Source organism: Cupressus sempervirens, chromosome 6 (assembly GCF_028749045.1).
Source record: "Cupressus sempervirens isolate cs-2001-9-10 chromosome 6, ASM2874904v1, whole genome shotgun sequence".
In the NCBI taxonomy this organism is placed as follows: Eukaryota; Viridiplantae; Streptophyta; class Pinopsida; order Cupressales; family Cupressaceae; genus Cupressus; species Cupressus sempervirens.
The window spans coordinates 8340221-8365769 of NC_143123.1; the positions used below are offsets into that span (position 1 = coordinate 8340221).

The 25549-nt window shown below is 35.0% G+C and overlaps 1 protein-coding gene across 1 annotated transcript; it reads left to right on the plus strand.

Annotated features, from left to right (window-relative positions):
• The first annotated feature begins 218 nt into the window (after window positions 1–218).
• LOC149550744 (protein CURVATURE THYLAKOID 1C, chloroplastic-like) lies at window positions 219–25499 on the plus strand. Its single transcript, XM_089786297.1, has 6 exons — window positions 219–743; window positions 891–976; window positions 2633–2719; window positions 24617–24679; window positions 24850–24887; window positions 25035–25499. The coding sequence occupies exons 1-6, from the start codon at window positions 587–589 to the stop codon at window positions 25087–25089; spliced, it is 486 nt and encodes a 161-aa protein (XP_089642423.1). The 5' UTR covers window positions 219–586; the 3' UTR covers window positions 25090–25499.
• The last annotated feature ends 50 nt before the right edge of the window (window positions 25500–25549 follow it).

Consider the following 25549-nt stretch of genomic DNA (forward strand, 5'->3'; position numbering starts at 1 on the left):
CCAATCTTTCGGAAACCCTTCCTGGCAGATTTTGTTGAAGATTTCAGTGATGTGCGGTGCAAGAGTTTTCATACCCCACTTCAAATATTCAGCTTGAAGCGCAACAAGGTCTTTTGCTTTGCCTCCACCCAACTTCTTAATCCCTGTCTCTATCTCTTGCACAGTAAAAATATTTGTGGTATCATTGACCAAAGGTGGCTGTCCCACTCCACCCTCTTGTTCATAAAGTTTTTTAGCATAATCAAACCATTGGGGTGTTTGTCTGAGGAGCCGTTCATATAGAGATAAACCGTCAATCTCCTCCAATAAGGAGTGAATATCGCTCAAAAACCGCTAACATCTGGGAAGGTTCGAATCGTGTGGCCGAATTGTAAGATGACCCAATCGTAATTTCCTCTCGCACATCACCTAATTATACATTATTTCATCAAATTTCATTTCCTCCTCTGAGGTTGTTCTGTGTATCAACTTCACCGGAAATCAATTCTTTCTTCTCCTCCAACCGATCGGGATACCCTGTTGCTTCAATATCTGAGTTGGGTTGTTTTTGTTTTTCAACTGTCAATAAAATCAGCTAGTGGATACAATGGCATGCACTTCACCTTGCATCATGCCTACTGCAGCAGTGCAAAAGCCAGGGATTACAAGAATGGCTACTTCTTCTCCTCACTTGGTATCTCTACCGGCTTGTAAAAGTCATTTTAGTCAATTACACCTCTCTTCGCCATTTCGGAGCCATGCAGGTAGTCTTTTACTCAAATAAATTGAACAGTTTCAACTTTCGTTCATAGCTACACTAAATAAGTAATTTGGGGTTGAATAACTACGTCGACTTGAATTGTTTTGATAATTGTAGTCTACTAAGCTTAGAAGGGATTGCTCTATATTAGGAGGAAGGAGAAGCAGAGTAATTGCAATGGCTACTACTGATCCTATGAAGCCAGTCACTGAGGTCACTAAACCTATTCAGGAGGCTGTAAGTTAGCATTCTCTTTTACCAGCTTCAACATTTTCACGCTATTAACCTGTGAAAATAGCATATGAAAGGCGTGTAGCCTAATTAATAGAAGATGAACACAATTGTTTTAACTTAACCAAGGTAATATGATATGAGTCACAATTAGGTATACATTTAAAAACTTGAGTCAAGGCAATCAAGCAAAGCTTAAAAGCACCCTATTTTAGAGCTATACATCTTTACAATCAATTTTCCAAAAGGGTAGACATATTTTGACAGGTCCTGACTATTTTGGCCGAAAGGATGGCAAAATTCATATCTTCTCAATCTGGATAGCAGAATAATGCTAAATTTTTCATTTGAGTGCAAATAGTAAAAATAATTGTAAAAGTTATAACCCGGAGGATTGTTGTATTTTAATATGAAGATGATGAAATTTTAATAATGTCCATGAGATCAGCAGTCCAAGGGAACCAGAGTTAAAACCTTAGTAATTCTCAAGTTCTGTTTTGATATTGACTGTCCTATTATGAATCTTTTTCAAAAAGCCAGCAATTTTGTGAAGTCTTGCCTTCTTAAATAGCTCATTTAGACTACCCATCTTTAAATTGCATTTATATTGAATACCAATATGTAGCACACTTCATGAAAAATACCATTCAGTTTCAACCACCCCTGTTGCAGAAAATGTAGGTTCTTTTTTTTCCACTCTTGCTTGAGGACTGTCCATCTACCTGCCTCATATATAAAGATGGTGCAAACTGGCTCTCAACTGTGCAAATAAAACTCTATCCTTTCCCTTGATTGTGACACTTAAATAATTATTACTATGTTGCCGCATGTGGCTGAACTCCTTGACATAGTGTGTTTTTTCTCAGCAAATCTGTTTTGACTAAATGGCAATTCTATGTTGTTTTAATACAATTTTTTTATCTCTTAATTATTGTTGGGATAATTGTACAAATGAATGTCCGATTTACTCATCTAGTTACTATCCTATTTCATCCAAGACTTCTTTCTACAATCTAATTTCTCTTCAACAACCATTTTGGCTAGCATGCCTATCGATGTTTTCAACATTTTTAAGTAACCTATTGGACGAATTATTGCCGATGCTTCCATCGGAAATATTTCTACTTCAGTCAGAAGAATCTAATAAGGAACTGTTGAATTGACTTTTAAACTACTAGTAACTAGATGCTTTTGAATTCTTTCTACTGGCCTCCACTTGAGGTTTGACATGCTGCTCCTCCAAACCTCACAACTATAGATGACAACCAATGTGGCCAAAAAACGAAAAGGATTTTCCTAATTTTTCAAATCCGAGAACTTTGCTTAGATAAGAAGCTTTCCAACCTTCTTGTATCCTTTTCATTCTGCATGTCTCCCAGTTGTCCCTATTTGGATATAGATAAACAATGCTAAAGTCCACATAATTGTCTCAACTACACTCACGACATGGGCTTTTATTTCAAATGTATTTCTCTGTCAATGGCCTGTACCTCCATGCGGACTTTAGACTTGTGCTGAATTTTCTTGTAGTTTGATATGTGGGTAGGGATATCACGAGAAAATAAAAAAACTTAGTACCCTTTGTAGTTTCTATAATATGCTCTAGATTACTTTTGGGTGCAATAAAGCTATTGGCTGATAGTATTTCCTGTTTTTGGGCAGTGGGAAAAGACAGATGACAAGCTTGCCATTGGTGGCCTAGGCTTTGCAGCAATAGTAGTGCTTTGGGCCTCAACTGGTCTTATTACGGTATGTTTTCTGAATTCAGTAGTTAGGAATTAGGATATTTTATATAGTAGGCTTTTACAATGGTACATCTAGAATTATCTGGCTTTAATGCAAATCTCAAGCTTTAATTGGGTTATTATCGACCAATGCGCCAAAACAAATAATAAATTAATAATAAGCATCTTTAGGAGAGATCTCATATTATCTCTGTACATGAGATTTATGGCTTATTCGATATCAAAGAGGCTGGTTGCATAAATGTTGGAAAAAAAATCACAACCTTTGCAAATTCCAGAGCACTCCATCATAATCTCCATTCTTGTCAAGAATTGATTGTTATTTTAAGTTCAAGTGCAAAATCAAGTTAAAAAAGAACAACCAAATGAAAGGTGACAGAGTATACTGCAGCAGTCAGCAAAATAAAATGAAGGTATTCTAGTTTAACTACAAAAATTAAAGAAACAATTATGAAGGGGAACCGTGAATATGGGATAGTATCCACTTAGGGTGCCTGGTGGCACACACAGCCCCAGCTCTACATACTTATCTCATTCCAGAACTCCATTACAGAGAACCAGGACACAGAAACCCAATCTTCAGTCATATACTACCTAATTGTATCATATTCTGGAGACTCAGTTTCAAATTCAAAATTCAATTTGTCACCTGATAGTTTAAACCTAAGTCACAAGGTTCAAATTTGAATTCGAGTTCATTGATCATAAAATTCGGATGAAATTTCCATTAAATCTTACTTTATATAAATCTATTTATTTTAAATTATAAGTAATATATCCACAAAATTGTCAAAGTAGATTGATGTTGCTAAATAATTACATTAAATAACTTAATATTATTTTATAATAAATCAATATTATATTAAATATCATAAAATTTGGATGAAGTTCAGAAATTTAGAAAAGGTTGCTGAAATTTGAATTTCATCCAATGAAATTCCATGTATCTTGTGACGTAGGTTTAAACTGTGGACTTTCTACGTATAATTCCTTTGGTGGCTAAAGAGCACTTTCATTATTTAGAGTATCACATGTTCACCCCTTAAGTACTTGTTCTTTTCTAAGGTTTTATGATTGTTATTTACTAATTACTGGTAATTCATATTGATATTCTGTTGTTTAAAGGGATTAGAACTGCAGAATTGTGTCTTGGATTCCCTCTTTCTATAGCTTAATCCTGACTGGTCTTGTTGAATTTTTACACTGCAAAAATTGTATAGTTTTAATATACTCGGTCAACTGTTCTCAGCCATTCCCAGAAATCAGTTTGCTATATTATGCACAGGTAGTTGTTTGACTGTTTTCTATTAATTTTAATTACTATTGTAAAATACTAAAATGCATCTAAAACATTTCACAATTAATTTGTCTTTTTTTTTTTGTAGCTATTCAGTACCAGTTTACTGTCTCTGACTTACAATTTGCACTTTCTCCAAGTTATTGTAATTTATTTTTATACTAGCAGGGTATTTTGCCTCAGATTTTATGCCAAAATTCCGAAGTGTTTTTTGAATTAAGTCTATGCTTGAGAGTTGTTAATGATTGACTATTTGCATAACTGCAGTGTGTCGAGGAGTGTATGGAACACAACGCTAAGCTAATTCTGTGTGAATCTTGAGAAAACAAAAAGTATGTGTATTGTTGAATTACCACTCCAAGAACCCTGAAGTAATATGATGTTCTCTTTGTGAATATAAAAGCGTAGGACTTTGCCCTTTGAATGAATTTTTAGATATCTGGATCAAAACCTTTTTTGGCTGGTGCACCAAAAAGATTCTCTTCAAGGTGTTCTACTGCACTTATTGCAATAATTGTGAAGTGAGCAAGGTGTGCCTTTATTGCCCAGGGTTTATACGTTCGTTTGTGAATGACCTGCACCTACCTATAAGAGAGATATGTGGTCTTAATGCTCTTATAAGAAAGTATAGAGAGTTTAAACTATATATTATTGAATTTTTTGGATGCCACTAGCCACAAATAAACTTGCAGATGAACTTGGATGCTAGACCTCTGATTATATTCATACTATTATAGGCCATCTTCTGAAGCTTTGGTAAACCAACTTTGGTCGAGAATGTTAATGTGCATAAGTAAGTCTTAACAATTGGTTGGTAAAACTTTTCTTGTTATGATAAATGAGGTAAAAACTAGATTGATCAATCAAAAGTCATACCATTGAACCAATCTTGTGTTGGACGAACCGCCAACGTTCCCCTTCAAGATTCGTGACATGGCTTAACCGCCTCCTGTGTTCTATAAGTCTAGTGGTTGTATTGGGCATTAACAGGTCGATCTTTTGGTGCAATGACAACTCTAGCTTGTAACAAGTGGTATTAGAGCTTGGTCACAGGTTCAAATCTCCTAAGGTAACGCTGAGGGGGGGATTGTTGGACTAATCGCCAATGTTCCCCTTCAAGATTTGTGACATAGCTTAACCGCCTCCTGTGTTCTATAAGTCTAGTGGTTGTGTCGGGCATTAACAGGTCAATCTTTTGGTGCAAAGGCAACTCTAGCTTGTAACATCTTGATCACTGACCTACAGTTGTCTGTAATAGGATTGCCATGTCCAATCTTATGATCGTATATATTCATGTGGTCTGTAATGCTAATAACAAAAATTTAAATAATAATTAGTGCTCCACATAAAGCGCAAGCTTTATTGCTAACAGAAATACTGGTATAACACCTATATTCCTAGAGAAATACTGATAATAACACCTATATTCCTAGAGCAAAACAACTGAACTACACTTTGTAACAACTGGATTCCCCGGGTCTAATTTTAACATCTATCATAAGCATAGAATACAGTTTTAACTTTGACTTCATAAGAAGGCAATTACATCATTCATATTCATATGAGGAAGATTGCCGTTAAAGTCAGTTAAACAAAATTGCTTAACTAAATACTTGAAATTCTTTTTTATTGAAATTACATCAGAAATTGAAATCACATACCTTGGAAAAACTGAGACTGAAATTCATCTAAGTATGCTTCTGCAATCACCCGGGTTAGTCCACAAATATACTATAACAATTTCTCAAATCGACTGCTATCTCAAAAATCATTTGATGAATACCACTAAATACCATTATAACTTAAATTAGGGCATCACATATCATCTTACCAATTAGGGCATCAATGACCATCGGTTTATTTAGGGTTTTTGGTACTGCTTTACCACTTAGGGCATCTGCGACCACGGATTCAATTTAGGGCTTCCGCGACAATGGATTTATCTAGGGTTTTTGCAACGACGGATTCAATTTAGGGCTTTCTCAACCACGGTTTCAACTAGGGTTTCCGATACCACGGATTCAGTTAGGGCTTCCAATACCACCATATCAATTAAGGTTCCAGCTGTCACACAATCAATTAGGGCTTCGGATTTCTTTTCCTTCTGATTGCTTATCTGTGACAATTTCTCAAAATTAGATAATTACTTATATTCAATATTCATTTATATGAAGTAAAATGATGATAACAATGAAATACCTCAATTTAATCTTACCTTCTCATAAACAAAAATGATAATACTTGTTTTCGATAGACAATTGATTTCATGGCTTATCTCTATTTGACGCATATCTGATGTCTTGAGAGAGGTGAAACATTGCCAGGGGCTTTACCACCCAAACTTGGACCACAATATATATCCCTACACGATCTCTTAACGAGAAAGGCCCTCCCTACCCGAAATTCACAGGGAACATCTTACCATTCACTGGGCATCATGATATATAACACGCCATACGACTTGGTAGTAGGAGATCATCATAACAAGAATATGCATGAGCTATTATTAATTCATATTAAATGATATATATTAAAATGTCATAACTGATATTACTGGTTCTTATTGTTGATGAATCTTTCCTCATGCCCCTTTATGTAACAACCGGATTCCTCGGGTCTAATTTTAACATCTATCATATTACTGGTTCTTATTGTAACAACCGGATTCCTCGGATCTAATTTTAACATCTAATTTTAACTTCGACTTCATAAGAAGGCAGTTACATCATTCATATTCATGTGAGGAAAATTACCGTTAAAGTCAGTTAAACAAAATTGCTTAACTAAATACTTGAAATTCTTTTTATTGAAATTACATCAAAAATTGAAATCACATACCTTGGAAAAACTGAGACTGAAATTCATCTAAGTATGCTTCTGCAACCACCCGGGTTAGTCCACAAATATACTATAACAATTTCTCAAATCGACTGCTATCTCAAAAATCATTTGATGAATACCACTAAATACCATTATAACTTAAATTAGGGCATCACATATCATCTTACCAATTAGGGCATCAATTACCATCGGTTTATTTAGGGTTTTTGGTACTGCTTTACCACTTAGGGCTTCCACGACCACGGATTCAATTTAGGGCTTCCGCGACAACGAATTTATTTAGGGTTTTTGCGACGACGGATTCAATTTAGGGCTTCCGCAACCATGGATTCAACTAGGGTTTTCGATACCACGGATTCAGTTAGGGCTTCCAATACCACCATATCAATTAAGGTTCCGGCTGTCACACAATCAATTAGGGCTTCGGATTTCTTTTCCTTCCGATTGCTTATCTGTGACAATTTCTCAAAATTAGATAATTACTTATATTCAATATTCATTTATATGAAGTAAAATGATGATAACAATGAAATACCTCAATTTAATCTTACCTTCTCATAAACAAAAATGATAATACCTGTTTCCAATAGACAATTGATTTCATGGCTTATCTTTGTTTGACGCATATTTGATGTCTTGAGAGAGGTGAAACATTGCCAGGGGCTTTACCACCCAACCTCGGACCACAATATATATCCTCACACGATCTCTTAACAAGAAAGGGCCTCCCTACCCGGAATTGATAGGGAACATCTTACCATTTACTGGGCATCATGATATATAACACGCCATACGACTTGGTAGTAGGAGATCATCATAACAAGAATATGCATGAGCTATTATTAATTCATATTAAATAATATATATTAAAATGTCATAACTGATATTACTAGTTCTTATTATTGATGAATCTTTCCTCACGCCCCTCAACCTCATCAGGCCTCCAAGCTCGTGATTTCCAAGCGCTTGTTTAATAATTATCAAAGTGGAATTGCATGAGCTAAACACATTAGATTAGTTTGTGAATTTTCAATTTACTGATATCATTCTTAATTTTATTTTTTATTTTTTTATTAGGTTCATCTACACCTCTCACCATCAACAGGTCATCAGACCGGTGTATTCTCGGTGCCTGAACCATTTCATCTTATTCATAAGATTATGATTCTGTATTCTCAGAATTTCATTGGTATACAGAGTTGATCATTATTACTGCGTTTACTTGTTTGAGAATAGAGCATTTCATGACTCAAACTACTAATTAATGATGGGGTTTGTTAAAAAAATATAATCTTTATTCAAAGGTATAATTGAATTAAGTGTTGGAATATGGTGATAACCAACAATGTTTAAGATGGAAACATAAGTTTACTACTTCCTTAATTGGCTTCTACCGAAAGATCATCTTTCTAATAAATAGTAAAGTAATTAGGCTCTGTTGGCATTATTCTTTTTTTTTTTTTGAGCACAAGAAAAGAACAAGACTCCAATCTATGCATTTTGTATCAACTCGACTCAGAATGAGGATAGAATGCAAAACGTGAGTGAAAGGAAATGAATTCGATTTAATTACACCCTTACATGGCTTTGATTACTATGCACCCAGACTGGTAAATTCTTCAAATATCTACAGTATTTCCGTTGCTCAGAGATGTGCAAGATTGATTCACGTATGCTCAGATATTTGGTATCGTGGCTATTTAGAATGGTGCTGCAGGCGTTGATTGTTGGGGCAAAAAGGTCGACTGAATATCTCACGGCAGAATACTTTCAAGGATTTGACAAACTCGGGTTAATGAAAGACAAAACTCTGAGACTATGGTGGAAAACAAGAGCAGACGAAAATGTGGTTGCTTCCATTCGAAAACGACAAAGGCAATATAAAAAATTTTGATTGGCTTTACATCTTCTGCCGTTACAAAACTCCACGCGATTTGAATTTTCCAACAATTGGAAATATGAAAACGTTGGAACAAAGGTGAAAAGGTTTTATTAATATAATTATAATTCGAAAATTTATTAAAAATCTTATAAGTACTTTTAAAACATCATTCTGTTAATTTATTAACATATAAAGATGCCAAAATATTTTAATATACAAATGCACATGTATAAACTATTATGAAAATAATACGACAAAAGATAATTTAAAATCTTTTAAGAATACGTTTATATTTAAACTTAATTAATTAAATTTAATTAATTATCAACAGCTCATGCAGTTCCAGAGATGAGTCCTGTTACAAATCGCTTGGTCCTCTACCTATCTGTCCAATGATGGTGATGCCTTGCCTAATTCTTTTTTGACAATGCTTCCACCCCTTCAACAAGCTCCCTGCAAGGAATTTCTTTGTAATTAAATTATAAATTATAAATAATCATATTAGTTAACCTTTCGTCTTAATTCCATGAATTTGCGATTAACGAATAACTAACATGTCATCTTCACTTGAAATCATAACGACTAACTATCTTACCATTTCGCCGGATTATATCAAATTAAACTACCAACTGACTTCATGTGAACATCAACGTCTATATTTCAAGCTAGGTCAAAAATTGGGATGTAACACATTTAATATAATTAACTCTACTAGTATCATTTCTGGAATATAAAATTCCTCTATGAAAAGAAGACTTCTTCCTCTGAGTGGTTGTACTATCTTTAAGAGTCTTCATACAGCACTTTGAGTCCGTATTGGTATCATCATATCCGCAGGTCTCCATGTGGATGCCCAGGCCCTTTGCAATGCTGCAGCACATCAATAGGCAGATCGACCTACTGCAAGGACCATGTAGTTGGTTTTTTAAATCTTCAGTTCGTCCTTATTAACCTGGTTAGGTTGTATCACAATTTCTTTCAGGAAAGATCTTTCAAACCCAACTTTCAAGAACCATGACCTCCTTTTTATTGGACTGCAAATCAATGTTACAATGTTTCTTACATTTCAGGCTTGAAATACAGGATTCCGAGGTCTAGATTCTGATATAGGAGCACCTTCGGAATTAGGCAATCAGCATCAACCAAAAAAAAATTTATTTTATTTTGTAATTTCATTGGTTATTTTTTTTGTATGCTTATGGCTTCACATGGGTGGAAGCTTGTATGTCCATCTAGGCCAATGTCACCAGGGAAAGTCATCCAATCCAACTCTGAACACTTTAACCTCCTCCTTAAGGGACTATAAATCAATGTTACCTTGCTTTTACATTCCAGGCTCAAAATATGGGATTCAAGGTCTGATTTTGATGCAGTAGCATCTCTGGAAATAGGCAATCAGCATCAATATTTTATTTTACAGTTTCATTGGGAAGTCTAGTGTATAGTTTCTTATGGCTTCCCATCGTTGGGATCTTGTATGTCCATCTCAGCCAACGTCATGTGTTGAAATTATGCAAAATTGCACAAGAACCCCTCATCTAAATTGAAACTTCCTGCATGAGGCAATCTTGGAATTATCCTCTAGAAGAAAAATCAGGACAAGTTTTCTTTATTTACTGATTTTTATCTTTTTACTATTTTTCTCCATCCTGACTTTGAGAATACCTTGTACCTCTGGAGACCTAGTTGTTATTATCATCTCTTACTGTATACTCTAAAATGAATTTTGTTGCATTTTGATGACATCCAAGGCTTGGAGGAAGACTTTCATATAGAGCATTGGATATTTGGAAAATGAATCTTTAATTTTGATTGTATGAAGCAAGGAGATGCGTGCTTCAGATTGATTTTTTTTCCAGGGAAGCTTGGACGTTTATTTGATTTTACAAGGACTTGGGAGTTGTTTGTTCCTTTGGGGAAACGCTGTTAGATTATTTTTAATTCCAGGAAGAGAGTTATCACTTGATGTTGACCATATGGTGGTCTCTTCCTACCTTTTGTAAAGTTTCTGCAAATTCTGTATCCTTTCAATCAGACTTTAATTCTGTCCTCGGTTGCTGAGAATGATCTTCTTAATAATCTGAAAATTGAAGGAGTTGTCACCTTTACTTCTGATTTGAATGTTATATAATTTCTGCAATAAATTATATAGGATGATATCGCTTGAAGAAGCAGACTTAATTGTAATTGTGTGTCCTTCAAACTGCAATACTATCCTTCCTATATACCTGACTAAAGGACATGACACTCAAATGGACATGTCTCTTGCCTAAGTTGGCCCATATGCTTCTTCCATAAATCGGCAATTTACAAGATTAGTTACCATTAAATACTAACTAACACATAGTGTTTAGATTAGTTTTAAAAACACATAACCTTCTAGGAAGTTGCCGTCTCATTAGAGGAAGAATACATATAATGCCATACGGAGTATATAAGATGAGAAGATCAAGTGCGGTCTGCACTTTCAAACCTGTATGTTATCTAGTTATATACTTAACACTCCCTCTTAACCTAATAATCATACAGAGAGATATCATATCTAACAACATCAATACAGATGAATAAGCAACAATTAATACTCTATATCTCTCTGAATCTTCTTAGTATGTGGTATGATAGAACACATGATACAATGTCATATTACTGAACTTGTGATATGACAAATCACTGCTACTAGTGATAATATACATGATAAATCTGAAGAGTAATATAATTTCTTCATTTATCCAAGTTGTGACTCATAGAAACCGGTAATTTCTATATCACAACAAGATCCCAAGTTTAAAATCTACCAGAATACAAGGTAAACCCGAAGAATACTAAAACTCTTCCTTTATCCAAATTGTGACTCATAGACATAGCAATGTCCACATCACAATACGATCTAAAACTCATCTAGATCTTACGGCAGAACTCTACTGTTTAGCACATTATCTAAGAGATTGTCATCTCTCATAATGTCTTTTATACAATTGTTCATTATCTCAGAGATCGTCACCTCTTAAATAATGAATGCAAATAGGGGAGCTGATAACAGTGAATAGCCTGACAAAATAAAATAAAATAATTTTATTAATAATTAAAAGAGTACAAATGGATTACAACTCAACCATACCAAGTCTCCTCCTGAAGTATTCTATCTTCACTCTAGATAGAGGTTTGGTGAATATGTCTACCGTATGATCTACAGTGCAAATGTATTCTAATTTTACAAAATTCCTATCTACCATATGTCTTACATAATGTTAAGGAATTTCAATATGCTTGGACCTGTCATGAAAAACTGGATTCGCTGAAAGCTTGATGGAACTCTAATTATCACAATTAATAATTATAGGATTCATGGCTTGCCCAGATAGTCCTACAAGTAACTTAGCCAGACTGCTTCTCGAGAGGCCATCGCTATTGCAATGTATTTGGCTTCTGGGGAGCTCTGAGCTACTGAAGACCGCTTTTTGCATATCCAAGATATCATGGCTGATCCTAAACTGAAACAACATCCTGAAGTACTTTTTCTATCTTTAACACTTTCACTCCAATCTAAGTCGGTGAATCCATGCAAGTCTGAAGCAACCTTCTCATATTTGAGTCCAAAATTAAGAGTGCCTTGTAAGTATCTCAAAATGTGCTTAACTGCAACTAGGTGAATTTCCATTGGCTCACACATAAACTAGCTTAAGGCATTAACAGCATAGCAAATATTTGGTCTTGTATTTACTAAGTACATAAGGGACCCAATCATCTGTCTGTAGAGAGTAGGATCTATGGAAGGTGATTCTATTGTTGCTTCCTTAAGTTTATGTAGATTAGTCTCCATTGGAGAAGACATAGGCTTACAATTCCACATTCCAAATCTCTTCAAAATGTCTGATGTATACTTCCCTTGATTAAGTATGATACTGTCAAAATTCTGTTGTACTTCCAATCTTAGGAAGTAATGAAAGAGTCCCAAATCTTTCATCTTGAATTCTCTAGTTAGATCTTTCTTGCACTAATCTATGAGATGATCATCACCTGTTATTAGTAAATCATCAACATACAATATCAGAATTACTATATCATCTTTATCTCTTTTATAATATAAATTTGGATCGATGTCATTCTTGAAGAATCCTAAGCTGGTGAGATACTTATCAATTCTTTCATACTAGACCTTGGGAGCCTGTTTAAGCCATATAGAGCTTTCTTGAGCCTGCAAACAAAAGTGTTAGGATCATGAGTTTCAAATCCTTCAAGTTGCTCCAGATATACTTCTTCTGTAATCTTTCCATTTAGGAATGTTGTTTTTACATCCATTTGATGTACTTTCCATCCCTTCGATGTTGCAATTGCTAGGACTACTCTTACGGAGGTATATCTAGCAGTAGGAGAAAAGGTTTCTTCATAATCAATCCCTTCCTTCTAAGAAAATCCTCTGGCTACAAATCTAGCTTTATACTTTTCAATGCTACTGTTAGCAGCATGCTTTATTTTAAATATCCACTTGGAAGAAACAACAGATTTTTCTTTAGGTCTACGAACAATTTCCCAAACATCATTTTTAATAATAGATTGGTATTCTTTTGTCATAGCTTCTTTCCAAGTTGTATGTTTAATAGCATCAGATGGATTGGTTGGTTCTGTTTTGGATAAATCACTCATATTTGCTGTATAATTAGAGAATATTTTAGGTCTTTTGCTTTCTGTGACTGTTCCGAAAGGTGCAGCAAAGTCTTGAGCTGCCTCAACTATTTGAATGGCCCAATGTGGTCTTCTCTTTGAATTTTGATTTTCTTCAAGATTCATATTTTGAATTTCATCTTCAATTTCTTCTAAGTTCTCCCTCTGGGACCCAAATTCACTATTTCTTTCAAAACTAGATAAAGGAGAAGGTTCTTTAAAACTCAAGGCTCTTTTGAATGCAAAATCTTCCTCAAAAATCACATCCTTACTAAGTTTAATACTTTTCTGTCTAGGTATGAAAATCCTATATGCCTTAGATGTTTCACTATATCCTACAAAAATACCTTTCCTTCCAAAGAGTTCCAACTTGATTCTCTTTTCTTTTGGAACGTGGATATATACAGGGTACCCAAAAATCCTAAGATGACTTATATTAAGTTTGACCTTAGTAAATACCTCTTCAAGAGTTTTATCTCTAAGGTAAGAATGCGGGCTTTTGTTTTGAATATAAATAACAGTACAAGAGGCTCTAGATTTTGATCAAAAATCATAGCGCTAGCAGCTTTTATAATTGTTCTATTCTTTCTTTATGCTACCTATTTTGTTCTAGATTATAAGGAACGGTGTACTCCCTCTTAATCTCTAATTCTTTACAAAATCGTTTAAACAAGTCTGAGGTATATTTCCCTCCGTTATCAGTTCTAAGGGTTTTAATTTTGTGTCCTGAAAGGTTTTCAATTAATGTTTTAAATTCTTTAAATCTTTTTAGGATTTCTTTTGATTCTCTGCATTTTAAGAAGTAAATCCATGTTTTCCTAGAGAAGTCATCTATGAACAAAATATAATACCAAAATCCTCCAAGAGAAGGAATAAACATAGGCCCACATAAATTTGAATGAATTAATTCCAAAACATTATTTGTTTTCCTAGTGCTATCATGAAATGGACTTTTGGTGTTCTTACCCAAAGTGCACCCTTTGAATATGCTTGAGTGGTCTTTACTTAGTTTAGGTAATCTAGTAACCATCTTCTCCATAGTTGATAAGGTTTTGAAATTTAGATGTCCTAATCTTTTATGCCATATTTCATTTATGTCTGCAGTTTCATTAACTAAGGCTTGAATAGGTCGACTAGATTCTGTATTCAATTCAATTCATACAAGTATCCTTTTCTCTGACCAATCAACTTTGCTTTCTTGATTGAGGAGTTCTTCGCCGAAGTTAATACTTGCCATCTATGAATGCAACATTATGCCCATCATCTTCAAGCGCTGTAATTGAGATTAGATTTCTTTTAATTCTTGGTACGTAGAGTACACCTTTGAGAAGAAGAGTATTTCCTAATTTTAGTTTCAAGGTGCAATTTCCAATTCCTTCAACAGAATGTGTTGAATTATCACCAATGGTAACTTCACCGTTAACCTTCACTGATAAGGAGTCTAGTGTTTCTTTGTATCCCATTATATGTCTAGAAGATCCACTATCAATTACCCATGCTTTACTTGAAATTTCATTTGATAATGAGTACAACACATGACTCTCAGGATCATAGGTATCTTCTTCCCTAGTAACATTTGTATAGTTTGCTTGTTGTTTAGAATTTTTAGGACAATTTGATTTGTAGTGTCCAAATTTTTCACATTTGAAAGACTTTATTTGAGATAGATCTTTCTTTGGTTTCCCATTCTTTCGATTTCCCTTTTTCTTTTTGAAATGCTTCTTCTTGCCCTTATAGGAGTTTGTATTAAGAACATGAAGTTCTTCATCTTCTGTTTTTAGTTTCCCTCCTTTCTTTAGCTTTCTGGATTCTTCTTGAAGACAATCGTTCTTAAGTTTGTTGAAGTCAGGAAGATTATCTCTGGCACTTATTCCTTGTGCAAAATTCTGCCATGAATCTGGTAATCCATTTATGACCATTAGTGTTAATTATGTGTCACTAATAATGGTTCCTATATTTGACAGTTCATCTCTAATGCTGGCAACCCTTAGGAAGTAAGAATTCATTGATTCGCCTTTCTTTATTTGAATGTGATTTAGTTGCTTTTTCAATGCTAGAACCCTAGTTGCATTGTTGACCTCATATGCATTCATCATATCAAATGTAGTTTGATGTTTTGTAAGCATGGGTACGATATCATTTTTTACTCCATCTAATATGATTTGAATTGCTTTCCTATTTCTTTTGCTCTAGATGGATTTATGAGGTTCAACTGGCGGTTGCTTGGATGCTTTATCAACAAATTGTCTTACATCATTCTCTTCAAGAATCATCATGATTCTGAATTTCCAGGCCTCAAAGTGTTCTTTCCCATCAAACCTATCCTTGGGTTTGATTGTGTATGCCATTGAAGATAGGGGATATTTGCTAGATATTTATAAAGTCTGATAACTGAATTTTGCAGAATCTAGGTTCGACTACCAGTGCTCTGATACCATGTAAAGTTTCTGCAAATTCTGTATCCTTTCAATCAGACTTTGATTTTGTCCTTGGTTGTTGAGAATGATCTTATTAATCTCTATATTGGAGTTGTCACCTTTACTTCTGATTTGAATCTTATATAATTTCTGCAATAAATTATATAGGATGATATTGCTTGAAGAAGCAGACTTAATTGTAATTTTGTGTCCTTCAAACTGCAATACTATTCTTCCTGTATACCCGACTAAAGGACATGACACTCAAATGGACATGTCTCTTGCCCAAGTCGGCCCATATGCCTCTTCCATAAATCAGCGATTTACAAGATTAGTTGCCATTAAATACTAACTAACACACAGAGTTTAGATTAGTTTTAATAACACATAACCTTCTAGGAAGTCGCTGTCTCATAAGAGGAAGAATACATATAATGCCATACGTAGTATATAGGATGAGAAGATCAAGTGTGGTCTGCACTTTCAGACCTGTATGTTATCTGGTTATATACTTGACACCTTTATTGGTCTCTAATGGTAGTATTATCTTAAATCTGACCTAATTTCTTTCAAGCAATGATGCCAAATGTTTCTCTTCTACTGTTTGATAAAACTAATAATTGAATTAATGATGAATATATATGTGTGTGTGTGTGTGTATACAATAAGTGCCTAGTAGACTTTTTAACATCACCGATGATGATGGAACAACACGCCCTCCAGCTCCACATGAAATGCTTTTGGATTGGAGCTATAAATCAGTGAGGCCAAAAAATGGGGGACGCCATCCCCATTTAAAAAAGTTGTGGCTCAAATTGTCAAGCACATTGGATTATTGAAGACACACACCCACAATCACAATGCCCCAGCAGAGGTTTGAGTGGACAGAACAACTTTATCACTCAACCAACACACTAAGTGGTGAACCCCATTAAAAACATGTATTTATGCACACATGAAATTGCTATAGAAGTAGACTAGATGGTCAATGAAGGATCAAACTTCTTTCCATGGTGACACAAAGTCTATTAAAATAACCAAGTGGTTGCCAAGAAGAACACAACTGTCTACCAATTGACTCTTATAATTATTCAAAAATTGACAAATAATTTTTTTTAGTCACATAGCCATATCATCAAAACATATTAGCATTTGTACTTGATGTACCTACACATACTTTGCATTTCTTCTTCAAAGTCCTTCATTCAATAAGACTTGTTTTAGGGGGAATGAATAAAAAAATTGACTCTATAGGCTTGTAGGTAGATGTAGTGGATGCAAGAACATTCTCAAAGATTCTAGTGGAAGTCCAGTTTTTTTGTGTCTAATGCAATCTTGAGAGAAATGGCCTTCTCAAGAATGGAGACTACTGTTGGGCTTCCTCCAAATCAATATTAAGTGGGTATATTGATGCTAAATACACCCATTAATCAATCCTACTCATTAGAATCTCCTTATTCTTGCAAATTGTTTTCCATGGGACACATAGTTTTTGGCCATGCTCGGATGACACGTATATGTACATCTTCCCTAATTTATCCCATACACCTTATCTTAAGTAGGGATTGCACAAGATAATAACATGATGTAGATGGTACATAGCACCTTCCAAATCTATATTTTTGTGTGTTTCTCACTGAAATAATCTTCTGCTATATTTTAATGAATTCATGTTTTACAACGATGGAATAGAGTACTGAAAATATCTTTCAATAAGCCTGGTTGATGATAAATGGGGTAGACACACTATAAGTTTTAACATTCAAGATAGATTGCAAGATCTTAAAAAATTACTAAACTACTTTTGACTTTATATTTGTTTCAAAGAGAACCATGACATGTTAATTTGGAAAGCCTCTAAAATGGTTTACTTCTTAGAAAAAGGGGATTTAGTGCTGGTGTAATATTATGCTACAACATGATTATACTTCATCCTAAATGCAATATTACACTTGAAAAATTAAGTATACTTAGGATAATAGAATTATTCGTTTTTCTTCATCTATGTAGCTAATAATGACATGTCATCTTTGATAGAAGTCAAATGCCACCTTGTCTTATCAAGGAACACCTTTGTCTTAGTTGACTGAATTAACTCACCTCATGGTTGGGATTCGTTAGAGTCAAATCATGGCCTCTCAAATCCTTGACTCATCCAAGAAAACTATATATTTGTACTTCACTGATTGTAGTGCAGCTCCATTATATTGAATATGAAATATCTTTATTCTATTTCCTAGTTTTGTGATTAGCTCATAGACATTAGGTCCTAGGTAGATTTGTAGAATCTATCAAAATTGTTACATGGTATAGCCATGATAGGCTAGTTTAGTCCATTTCTAGGTTTTGGGTGCATAGTGATCTACGTTTTGGCATATGTTGTGAATCAAACTGCCAGGTTAGCTAGTTCACCATTATTTTGTTTGAATCCAACAAATTGGAAGTTAGTTGTCTAGGGTCTATATTGGTTTTTGTAGGTTGTTACAAGAGTACTAACAATGAATGTATCTCACTATTGCATCTAGGAGTCATCATTCTACTAAGATTGATTGTAAACTTACGAGGCTTTTAGCTTGTTTCTCCAAGGATATTGTCTGGAAATTGTTGGTTGCATGTAGTCCAAGATGATCCACATTGTTTTCATAGGTCAGTATTTTCATGTGGATCAATATTTGGTACTATGTTTTCAATATTTTTGGTAACTATTTTTTGCCACGGTTGAGGTTCTTTTTGCATGGTTAATGGCATTAGTAGAGGTTTCTTTCAAAACTTGAGGCATTTGGTTTAAGGTATAAAGGGAGGGTACCTTGGTACCTAGTTTAGCACATGGAAAGTCATGGTTAAACATTGACATGAGGAACTTCATTGTCACCTTGAAAGCCTTTGCTAATAGGTTCTCATTCTTTGCTTGCAAATTTGTTATTATTTTTGATGTCATATTGGTTAAGTCTTCCACCCACCAATCCTCGATTGTTTGTAAAATACATTTGATAGCTAAGACTACCACAAGATTGCCAAACTTAGTTTCCCTAATGGATCCATAGACTTGTACATTGAGTACAACACTATTGATGTTGTTTGTCATCAGTACTATTTCTTATGAGTACACCGCCAATAACAATGCTATGAATATTTGATTTGTGGCCGTATGACTAATTAAGTGGATTACCAAATAAATGCCTCCATGGAGGATCATTTACTCTATGTGGCATCCTGCAAAACATGTCAATTCATATCAGAGTTCCCATACTCATGGCAAGTTGTGAGTCAAGTCATTCCTATCGAGTCAAAATGCCTCTGACTTGGACTTGTCTGAGTCAAGAATGTGACTTGCTGAGTCATGAGTCACAGCCTGAATTGCCAAGTCTGAGCTAGTTGACTCCTCCTGCATCAATGTAGAGTCAGGTATTTGAAAAACTCTATTTTTAATGTTTTCTTGACATATTTCTTCCTTGCAGTCCACAAAAAAATTCAATTTGAGATGAAAAGTCATGCCTAGAATCCGAGTGGATCATTGAATTCCATGAACATAATCAAATAGAAGCTACATGAACACCACCCTTATCTAAGACAACTGCAATTCCTTGAGTTCTTGTGCTTTGTTCGACAAGTAAAATGTTTACCAGGAAGAAATTTGGAAATTGCATTTTTTGAGTGTGCTTGGGGTGTTGCCCTTAGACCCTGCCAGGGGTGTTGCCCCTCAATTCCCGCAAGGGGCTCTACCCCTTGATACCACTAGGGGTGTTGTCACTAGACCCTCGCAAGGGGCTGTACCCCTTGACCTTGCTAGGGATGCTTCCCCTTGACCTCATTGGGGTTGTAACCCCCAAACTCCCATTTTATTTTTGAAGTACACGACAACTTTGAGTTTGTGTAATATGAGTCATTATCTACACACTTGTCATTAGTCTTCCTAGATGTTACTTGGTGTATACTTGTCATTTGAAAGATGACATTTTCTTTGGGTTGAAGAATGTAGTCAGCATAAAATGCCATTGTTGTGTTTGATAATATTAATTATTTGTTAGTGTATTAATTATCGTCAATGTATTAAGTAGTGTTTGTGCTTATGTGATCAATGTATATATATCTGTCTTGATTTTTTGTAAAGTACATTTGATAGCTAAGACTATCACCAGATTGCCAAACTTAGTTTCCCTAATGGATTCATATACTTGTAATCAACATACAACACTATTGATGTTGTTTGTCATCGGTACTATTTCTTGTGAGTACAACGCCAGTAACAATGCTACGAATAGTTGATTTGTGGCCGTATGACTAATTAAGTGGATTACGAACTAAATGCCTCCATGGAGGATCATTTACTCTATGTGACATCCTACAAAACATGTCAATTCATATCAGAGTCCCCAGACTCATGGCAAGTTGTGAGTCAAGTCATTCCTATTGAGTCAAAATGACTCCAACTTAGACTCGTTTGAGTCAAGAATGTGACTTGCTGAGTTATGAGTCACAACCTGAATTACTAAGTCTAAGTTGTTGACTCCACCAACATCAATGTAGGGTTGGGTATTTGAAAAACTCTATTTTTTATGTTTTCTTGACATATTTCTTCCTTGTAGTCCAAAAAACATTCAATTTGAGATGCAAAGTCATGCCTAGAATCCGAGTGGGTCATTGAGTTCTATGAACATAATCAAATAGAAGCTACATGAACACCACCCTTATCTAAGACAACTGCAATTCCTTGAGTTCTTGTGCTTTGTTTGACAAGTAAAACATTACTAGGAAGAAATTTGGAAATTGCATTTGTTGAGTGCGCCTAGGGTATTGCCCTTGGACCCTATGAGGAGTGTTGCCCCTCAATCCCCACAAGGGGCTCTACCCCTTGATCCCGATGGGGGTGTTGTCACTAGATCCTCTCAAGGGGTTGTACCCCTTGACCTTGCTAGGGGATGCTTCCCCTTGACCTTGTTGGGGTTGTTACCCTTAGACTCCCATTTTATTTTTGAAGTACACAACAACTTTTAGCTTGTGCAGTATGAGTCATTATCTACACACTTCTCATTAGTCTTCCTAGATATTACTTGGTGTATACTTGTTGTTTGAAAGATGACATTTTCCTTGGGGTGAAGAATGTAGTCGGCATAAAATGCCATTGTTGTGTTTGATATTATTAATTATTTGATAGTGTATTAATTGTCGTCAATGTATTAACTAGTGTTTGTGCTTATGTGATCAATGTATATTTATGTATGTGATCAAATTAGCTTCTACTTAATGATGTTATTGTGTCTCAAGATTTATTCAATAATGCGTGCATGAAACAAGTTTTAAATCCTTAAATTCTCTAAATTTCAAGGGTTTTTTCACTTTGTTGAGTATTTAGTGAGTCATTTCACCAAGTTGAGTTGGCCTTGCCAAGTCCAAGCCGAGTTGAAGTTTGGGAACTTTGATTAATATGCTAGCTTGAATCTTTCTACTATGGAATCGGTTGCTTGGTATGCCCACTTTTTTCTTGTGACTTGGACCCATGTCATAATGACATATGGAAGCTCCAAATTGCACCATGTCAGTCCTCTTTGCATTGATGACATTGCCCCTATCTTAAAGATAACCTTACCTTGGACAAATGGAGTTTTCTTGTTTCCTAGCAAATTTTGGAGGCTTGTAACTTAGTTATCTAGAGCTCCTTTTCTGTTTTATTTTTTGAAATGTATTATTTTTTCACAAGCTTTACAATGGTATAATGGTTTTTGTGTAGGATGGCTTTATTTTCCATTTCTTAAAAAAATGTTGTGTAGTTCTCATTTTGTGTAGTTTGAAGAGCCATATCTTGGACATAAAAGCTCCTCTTTGTGTTCTGTTTGTTTGAAAGTGTATATTTATTCACACACTTCACATTGGTTATCATTATTTCTTCTTGTTTTATCCTAGAATTGTACTTCCAACAATTGTCTTCTTTGGAAGTTGTGAAAACTTAGGAAAACATAAATCAGTTTTTTAAAGTGCAATAGTTATAAGTGCCACATCTCATGCTCATTTGATTGATTTAGATGGAGTTCCATTGTGTGTTCTTATCATCATGCATGCTAATTAGTCATTTAAATCATGAGAACCATGTCCTAGACTGAAAGGTTTGACAAGAATTATCAGGTTCTTGGTATTAGATCAAGCAAACAGAGTGCTTTATCGTTGCTTGAGTTGTCATCACACAGGGACATGAAGATCTTGTATCACCATCGAAAAGTGGTGCTTCCTTGGAGAAACCTTCACGTTAAGATACAAGGCACCTACTGATGCCTCTTTAGTAGATGTTCATACTCACACCATTAACATATGTTTCATTAGTAGATTGACATGCACCAAGATTTCACAACCTCTAGTAGCTTCAACAATTTTTCATACTCGAGCATCTGATGGACACATTGTGGGATGAGGAATATGGTCACATGACATGCATTGAGATTCCACCTCCACCTATCGATTCTACCAAGTCCAATGTTGCTTCACTAAAAGGCTTCCAGAGATTCCATTCAACATGATCATTCTTATTTTTTAGATAGTTAACAAGGATGGCTTCTTTGGTAGATCTTTTGAGCATGTTGTTGAGTCCTACTTTCCAGATCTAGGTGAAACCATTGAGGACTTGATTTTCCTCTTTGATGATAGTTATTTATTAACTACATTTTCATCATCTTTGGCTCCTGTTACATCAATTTCCACATGGATTTTTGTAGTCATCTTCTTCAACTTGGCCTGGGATTCATTGATATGAGACATATTTTATGTTTCCTTAACTCATTTTCCTTCATGGATTGGGTAGAGCTACATGCACCGATGGATCTCTCTCTTCTAGAAGGGAGAACTGCTATTTGATGAAAGTGGGCTCATCAACATTCAATGTCATCCATCCATCATTGTTGTTGAAGGAACCACATTTGAGAAGCTACCTGATCTCTCTCTTCTCGGGGTTTTATATTTGTGCATGGGTACCTAGCATTGCCTCATTGCTGGGATCCATTTATCATTTCTTGTAAGAGTCGTTGTTGGTGTAATATTGTGCTTCACCTGGAATTGTACTTTTTACCCTAAATCTAGTATTGTGCCTACTTATAAAGCTTACTTAGGGTAATAAGAATATATATTTTTTCATTAATTTAGCTAATAATGACACATATCTCCCTTGATTTGATGTGACCACATGTCACCACTTCATCAATTCTTGATTTGTATTAAAGGGCCACCTCCTCTATCTTAGTTGGCTAAGTTAACTCACCTCCTAATTAGGATTGACAGAGGGTTCATTCGTCACCTCTTGGACGTGTATTGAGGCTTATGCATCCAAGAGGCCTATGTATTTGTACTGTACTAATTGTATTGAGGCTTCATTATATTGAATTCAGATTATGTTTATTCTATGTCTTGGTTTTGTGATTGGCTCATAGATGTTAGTCTTAGATAGATTTGTTGTGTTCATCACAGATTCCAAAATTTATAGTTTTGATTGGCAATCGAGACAATAGTGAAATTAAGGCATGGAAAGTGATTTGGATTGGGCAAAGCTGGGTAAAATTAATAATAGCATGCTTTAAAGGCAAAATTTGATTTTAGTTCTTGTTAACAACAATGGTTATCAAGACCCCTTGAGATGTCCTACATGCAAGAATTCTCAAGAAGACTTTCATCTAACTTCTTCTATGGTCTTCATATGCTGAACAAGATGTATAAGAGTTAATTACAAAGCTACATTCTAAGAAAAAAATATAAGATGCCATCTTCTTCATTCTTAGTAAGGACATTTCTTATGCATTTGCAAAAGGATGAACAAACTAATTCACCATACGATAACATGCAGACAAGTAGAAAGTTGAGAGGAGATTTCTGATCAGTACTTAACTAGTGCAAGCTTTTCTCCTTGGGAGCTCTGGTCTGCTTTAGAAAAGAGAGTGCAAAAATCTCAGGTGCATAAGAAAATTGAAAACTTCCCCAGAATTATCTTTGGATGTCCTTGTTCCATTTGGAGAAGCTTTTATCCCAGTTCTCTCTCGAATGAGACACCAATATTCATCTTTTCAATTGAATTTTTGTGGAAGTAAATCTTATAATTTTGTCTAGTCCCCTTGATAAGATCTAAATAGGTTTCTCCAATCATAAAGGTATCTACTACAGCATAGCCACACTTTTGCATCTTCTTGATTCTGTGATTATGGAGAATGATTCATAGCTGTCTCTGGATGCATTAGATTCCATAGCACTTGAGCACCTATGCAGTTCACATATCAATCAAAGCAAGCCTTACTCTCCTATGTTGGTGAATTTCTGCCTCCTTTCGGGCCTGCATATGCATATCTTATGGCAGGTTCTGATTCTGAATGATTGCTGGTGCCAAAAGATAGAATGACGAGAGTGTGTGCGTGATCTTTCTACTCTCAATATATTATGGTGATAGGATGTCTTCATTGAATTAGCAGGAGAGTGAACTGAACTGGGAATTCACATCACAACGAAAGGGTGTAAAGTTTGCAATTTGTCTATCTCAGCATGTTTTTCTTTTTCCTTAGCTTAACAGAAGCTAGTAAGAAGCTCTCAAGATCATCTCTATGATGATTCATCCCTCGGCACAGCCCTAATGTTCTTTGTTCTTTGGATGAAGTCTTGTATTTCATGTGTGAAGGGCTTAGAAACCTATTGCTGGTTGTTGTATGACATTTGTTCTCCTCAAGCTCATGCTTTTCCAGCTGGGGCAGCTTCAAGATTTTTGGGTCTGGGGTCACGTAACCCCAGGTACCTTTATTAAAAAAACTAACGAAATACCTGTTTCTGTAATTATTTCAGGCAATTGATAGACTTCCTCTTATTCCAGGTGCATTTGAAGTGATCGGAATTCTTTTTTCTGGAGTAAGTTTATGATTAAGAAATTATAGAGCTTTACTTTTTACAATAGTTTTTCATTCTACAAATCTATAAGTAATTTTGTTCTATTTTTTAGTGTCGGTTAAAAATGACCACACAGTGTGTGAATGTGTTTTTAGAGTTACGGTTGATATAAAATGGTTTCTTTTGTACAGTGGTTTGTATACCGCTATTTGCTCTTCCAACCTGACAGGTGAGTATTATCCTTTGTTTCATTCTTATTATAGGAAAAGTAAATAGCAACTGGTACATTCTTTGATAATGTGTATACTATATTAATTTATAAGTGATACTTTGGACTACTGTCTTCCAAGACTTTGAACTATTGTCATGATTTCAGGGAAGAACTGGCAAAAATAATTAAAGATGCCATATCAAAAGTTACAGGCCAGTGAGGCTAGATTTCTGAGATGTGCATATAAGTATCCCGAAAACTTTCAGATGAATGAGATCAGAGGAATTGTGATCATGTTGTGGCTTGCAATTACAGGTTTTCTTGAGGTCTTAGGGGATGTTTTTATGTACATAAAAAAATGTAATACTAATTTCCAACAAGAGAGTGCAACGCCACAGCCAATGTTTTGTCTTTGACCATTAATTTTAGTTGGGGTTGATTTAATTCCATGGATAGATTTATGCTTGAGTGATAGACATCATATACTTCAGGTAGAAGCTCTTCAAGGGATTCATATGAACACTAACTAGAGCTTTTACATTTTGTACCATTGACCTCAAGGTGGTGGAAAATTGACAAACTATACACATCAAATTTCGAGTTTCAAGTAAAAAATAACCTTAGTGCCTAGCAGATTCAATTATGCATATAGAGCAGTCTGCATTTTCTTTGCATAAGTA